This window comes from Oncorhynchus keta, chromosome 23 (genome assembly GCF_023373465.1).
Source record: "Oncorhynchus keta strain PuntledgeMale-10-30-2019 chromosome 23, Oket_V2, whole genome shotgun sequence".
Classification (NCBI taxonomy): Eukaryota; Metazoa; Chordata; class Actinopteri; order Salmoniformes; family Salmonidae; genus Oncorhynchus; species Oncorhynchus keta.
This window is the reverse complement of record NC_068443.1, coordinates 3627516-3633515: the sequence shown is the minus strand read 5'-3', so window position 1 is coordinate 3633515 and position 6000 is coordinate 3627516. Positions and strand designations below refer to the sequence as shown.

The 6000-nt window shown below is 35.2% G+C and overlaps 1 protein-coding gene across 1 annotated transcript in view; it reads left to right on the top strand.

Moving 5' to 3' along the window:
• The window catches only part of LOC118381343 (collagen alpha-1(XI) chain-like), a 215317-nt gene that overhangs the window by 70239 nt on the left and 139078 nt on the right, over positions 1-6000 (top strand). Inside the window, exons 6-7 of the mRNA XM_052475964.1 lie at positions 3225-3323; positions 3795-3893. Of these exons, the coding sequence (XP_052331924.1) occupies positions 3225-3323; positions 3795-3893 (198 nt within the window). The remainder of the gene's footprint in view (positions 1-3224; positions 3324-3794; positions 3894-6000) is intronic.

The window sequence follows — 6000 nt, the reverse complement described above, 5'->3', positions numbered from 1 at the left end:
GATAATAGCTCCATATCGTAGCGATTAGTACAGTCAGAGCTAGGGGAGGGGGTCAAGTCCTGGTTAAGTGCTGGGGGGTCGGTAGAGTCATAGCTAGAAGGGGGTCAAGTGCTGGTTAAGTTATTTATATATATACATAGGAACAAGACGCATTCTGTCTCAACAGCAGGACCTTGTGATGATGCTGGAGGAAACGGGTCCAAAAGTATCTCTATCCACAGTAAAACGAGTCCTATATGTACATAACCTGAAAGGCCGCTCAGCAGGAAGAAGCCACTGCTCCAAAACCCACCATAAAAAAGCCAGACTACGGTTTGTAACTGCACATGGGGACAAAGATTATACTTTTTGGAAAATTTCCTCTGGTCTGATGAAACAAAAATTGAATTGTTTGGCCATAATGACCATTGTTATGTTTGGAGGAAAAAGGGGGAGGCTTGCAAGCCGAAGAACACCATCCCAACCGTGAAGAACGGGGATGGCAGCATCATGTTGTGGGGGTGCTTTGCTGCAGGAGGGACTGGCGCACTTCACAAAATAGATGGCATCATGAGGATGGAAAATTATGTGGACATATTGATGTAACATCTCAAGACATCAGTCAGGAAGTTAAAGCTTGGTCACAAATGGGTCTTCCAAATGGACAATGACCCCAAGCATACTTCCAAAGTAAGATGTCAAGATGGCTTGAGGGCAATGAAGTCAAGTTATTGGAGTGGCCATCACAAAGCCCTGACCTCAATCCTATAGAACATGTGTGGGCAGAACTGAAAAGGCGTGTGCGAGCAAGGAGGCGTCCAAACCTGCCTCAGTTACACCAGCTCTGTCAGGAGGAATGGGCCAAAATTCACCCAACTTATTGTGGGAATCTTGTGGAAGGCTACCCGAAACGTTTGATCCAAGTTAAACAATTTAAAGGCAATGCTACCAAATACTAATTCAGTGTTTGTAAACTTCTGACCCACTGGGAATGTGATGAAAGAAATAAAAGCTGAAATAAATCATTCTCATCATCTATATATATATATATATATATATATATAGAGGGTCAATAATAAATGACTGTACTTTCCAACAGCATGATGCGGTGGGGGCAAGGAGGTTAATAAAGTACTATAGAGGGTATAGTACTATAGAGGGTATAGTTCTATAGAGGGTATAGTACTATAGAGGGTATAGTTCTATAGAGGGTATAGTTCTATAGAGGGTATAGTTCTATAGAGGATATAGTACTATAGAGGGTATAGTACTATAGAGGGTATAGTTCTATAGAGGATATAGTTCTATAGAGGGTATAGTACTATAGAGGGTATAGTACTATAGAGGGTATAGTTCTATAGAGGGTATAGTTCTATAGAGGGTATAGTACTATAGAGGGTATAGTTCTATAGAGGATATAGTACTATAGAGGATATAGTTCTATAGAGGGTATAGTACTATAGAGGATATAGTACTATAGAGGATATAGTTCTATAGAGGATATAGTTCTATAGAGGATATAGTTCTATAGAGGATATAGTTCTATAGAGGATATAGTACTATAGAGGATATAGTACTATAGAGGGTATAGTACTATAGAGGGTATAGTACTATAGAGGATATAGTTCTATAGAGGGTATAGTACTATAGAGGATATAGTACTATAGAGGATATAGTTCTATAGAGGATATAGTTCTATAGTGGATATAGTACTATAGAGGATATAGTTCTATAGAGGGTATAGTACTATAGAGGATATAGTACTATAGAGGATATAGTTCTATAGAGGATATAGTTCTATAGTGGATATAGTACTATAGAGGATATAGTACTATAGTGGATATAGTTCTATAGAGGATATAGTTCTATAGTGGATATAGTACTATAGAGGGTATAGTACTATAGAGGGTATAGTACTATAGAGGATATAGTTCTATAGAGGGTATAGTACTATAGAGGATATAGTACTATAGAGGATATAGTTCTATAGAGGATATAGTTCTATAGAGGATATAGTACTATAGAGGATATAGTTCTATAGAGGATATAGTTCTATAGAGGATATAGTACTATAGAGGATATAGTACTATAGAGGGTATAGTACTATAGAGGATACAGTACTATAGAGGATATAGTTCTATAGAGGATATAGTTCTATAGTGGATATAGTTCTATAGTGGATATAGTACTATAGAGGATATAGTTCTATACAGGGTATAGTACTATAGAGGATATAGTACTATAGAGGATATAGTACTATAGAGGGTATAGTACTATAGAGGGTATAGTACTATAGAGGATATAGTACTATAGAGGATATAGTTCTATAGAGGATATAGTTCTATAGTGGATATAGTTCTATAGAGGATATAGTACTATAGAGGGTATAGTACTATAGAGGGTATAGTACTATAGAGGATATAGTACTATAGAGGATATAGTTCTATAGAGGATATAGTTCTATAGAGGATATAGTTCTATAGAGGGTATAGTTCTATAGAGGGTATAGTTCTATAGAGGGTATAGTACTATAGAGGATATAGTACTATAGAGGATATAGTTCTATAGTGGATATAGTACTATAGAGGATATAGTACTATAGAGGGTATAGTACTATAGAGGATATACGCACTCCTGCCATCTTCATTACATCCCCCCACCCCACCCCCCACCCCGTCACGGCATCGACATTACGCACTCCTGCCATCTTCATTACACCCCCCCCCCACATCCCGCCCCACTGACCCCCCGTCACGCGCATCAGCGATTTTTGGACTCACCTGGACTCAATCACCTCTGTCATTACCTCCCCCTCTGTCTGATTCCCCGCCCCGTTCCCCCTCTTCTGCATTGATTGCCACATGTCCTCGTTGACCCGTGTGCTGACGCTGTTCCTGTCCTGTTAGCTGTCCGTTCTTCATTAAATGTTCAACTCCCCCGTACCTGCTTCTCCATCCCCAGCGTCGGCCATTTTACAGTATGACATTTGATATTACAACTACACTCAATCTTTGATTTTTTTGGGGGGGGGGAGTTAGAGAGCATAGTTGTTTGGGAACTGTCTGAAAAACATCACTCATCTGAGTCAAAGCCAAAGTCAAAGTACATATGAAGAATGTGACATATCATAGTATCCAGTTTTTTCTTGATGTATTGAAAAAGAAACGAGGAATACCGTATTTGTATGTGTGTACTAACTGGGTTTACCTGTCTGGTTGCCTGTCCCTTCCCTCCCTCCCGTCCAGTACAATTCCTACGACCTAGAGTACAGTGAGGTCTATGACTACAGTGAAGGAGGAGTGGCCACTGAAACTGCCCCAACGGAAGGAGCACCTGCACCTGAGGTAAAAAAAAACACACGCCCCTACGAAAGGAGACAATGACATCTCCACTTCGTGGAGGCGATTTATATCTGGTCTTATATCTAACGTAGTTATAGATATGGGGCGGCAGGGTAGCCTAGTGGTTAGAGCGTTGGACTAGTAACCGGAACAGGCAGTTAACCCACTGTTCCAAGGCCGTCATCGAAAATGAGAATTTGTTCTTAACTGACTTGCCTGGTTAAATAAGGGTAAAATTTAAATTAAAAAAATACATGTATAGTCATAATATCACTATTTACATAGTGGGTAATTACTGAGTAACTAACGGTATTACAAAATGGTTGGAAGACATCGATGTGTCTCTGAGGTGAGTATAGTGGTTTAATTACTCATGTTGATGCTGTAGTGATTGTTTATGAGTCGTTATCATCCCAGTATTTAAATTAAAAAACGTTTCCTTCTTCTTTCTTGTGTTTCATCGTGAATGTACAGGCAGTTGCTGTGGATGGAGAATACACAGCCTACGACTACGGCACGGTGGACAGCGCTCAACCGGCTGAGAACCCTACAGACTCAACCGCTCCAATCCTGGTACATACTTCTTCATGTTTAATGGCGCTTTTATCACCTAATGTTAGGTTATTCACTAAATGTTAGGTTATTCACTAAATGTTAGGTTATAACATTTATTCACCTAATGTTAGGTTATTCACTAAATGTTAGGTTATTCACTAAATGTTAGGTTATAACATTTATTCACTAAATGTTAGGTTATTCACTAAATGTTAGGTTATTCCCTAAATGTTAGGTTATTCACTAAATGTTAGGTTATTCACTAAATGTTAGGTTATTCACTAAATGTTAGGTTATTCACTAAATGTTAGGTTATTCACTAAATGTTAGGTTATTCACTAAATGTTAGGTTATTCACTAAATGTTAGGTTTTGTTAGGTTATTCACTAAATGTTAGGTTATTCACTAAATGTTAGGTTATTCACTAAATGTTAGGTTATAACATTTATTCACTAAATGTTAGGTTATTCACTAAATGTTAGGTTATTCACTAAATGTTAGGTTATAACATTTATTCACTAAATGTTAGGTTATTCACTAAATGTTAGGTTATAACATTTATTCACTAAATGTTAGGTTATTCACTAAATGTTAGGTTATTCACTAAATGTTAGGTTATTCACTAAATGTTAGGTTATAACATTTATTCACTAAATGTTAGGTTATTCACTAAATGTTAGGTTATTCACTAAATGTTAGGTTATAACATTTATTCACTAAATGTTAGGTTATTCACTAAATGTTAGGTTATTCACTAAATGTTAGGTTATTCACTAAATGTTAGGTTATAACATTTATTCACTAAATGTTAGGTTATTCACTAAATGTTAGGTTATTCACTAAATGTTAGGTTATAACATTTATTCACCAAATGTTAGGTTATTCACTAAATGTTAGGTTATAACATTTATTCACTAAATGTTAGGTTATTCACTAAATGTTAGGTTATTCACTAAATGTTAGGTTATAACATTTATTCACCAAATGTTAGGTTATTCACTAAATGTTAGGTTATTCACTAAATGTTAGGTTATAACATTTATTCACCAAATGTTAGGTTATTCACTAAATGTTAGGTTATTCACTAAATGTTAGGTTATTCACTAAATGTTAGGTTATAACATTTATTCACTAAATGTTAGGTTATTCACTAAATGTTAGGTTATTCACTAAATGTTAGGTTATAACATTTATTCACTAAATGTTAGGTTATTCACTAAATGTTAGGTTATTCACTAAATGTTAGGTTATAACATTTATTCACTAAATGTTAGGTTATTCACTAAATGTTAGGTTTTGTTAGGTAATTCACTAAATGTTAGGTTTTGTTAGGTTATTCACTAAATGTTAGGTTATTCCCTAAATGTTAGGTTATTCACTAAATGTTAGGTTATTCACTAAATGTGTGGTTATTCACTAAATGTTAGGTCATTCATTAAATGTTAGGTTATTCACTAAATGTTAGGTTATAACATTTATTCACTAAATGTTAGGTTATTCACTAAATGTTAGGTTATTCACTAAATGTTAGGTTATTCACTAAATGTGTGGTTATTCACTAAATGTTAGGTTATTCACTAAATGTTAGGTTATTCACTAAATGTTAGGTCATTCACTAAATGTTAGGTTATTCACTAAATGTTAGGTCATTCACTAAATGTTAGGTTATTCACTAAATGTTAGGTTATTCACTAAATGTTAGGTTATTCACTAAATGTTAGGTCATTCACTAAATGTTAGGTCATTCACTAAATGTTAGGTTATTCACTAAATGTTAGGTCATTCATTAAATGTTAGGTTATTCACTAAATGTTAGGTTATTCACTAAATGTGTGGTTATTCACTAAATGTTAGGTTATTCACTAAATGTTAGGTTATTCACTAAATGTTAGGTCATTCACTAAATGTTAGGTTATTCACTAAATGTTAGGTCATTCACTAAATGTTAGGTTATTCACTAAATGTGTGGTCATTCACTAAATGTTAGGTTATTCACTAAATGTTAGGTTATTTACTAAATGTATGTTCATTCACTAAACTACATAGTTTATCTCAGTTGTCTGTGTCCCAAATCCTATATTCCGTATGTAGTGTACTACTTGTGACCCGAGCCTGTGGTTCTTAT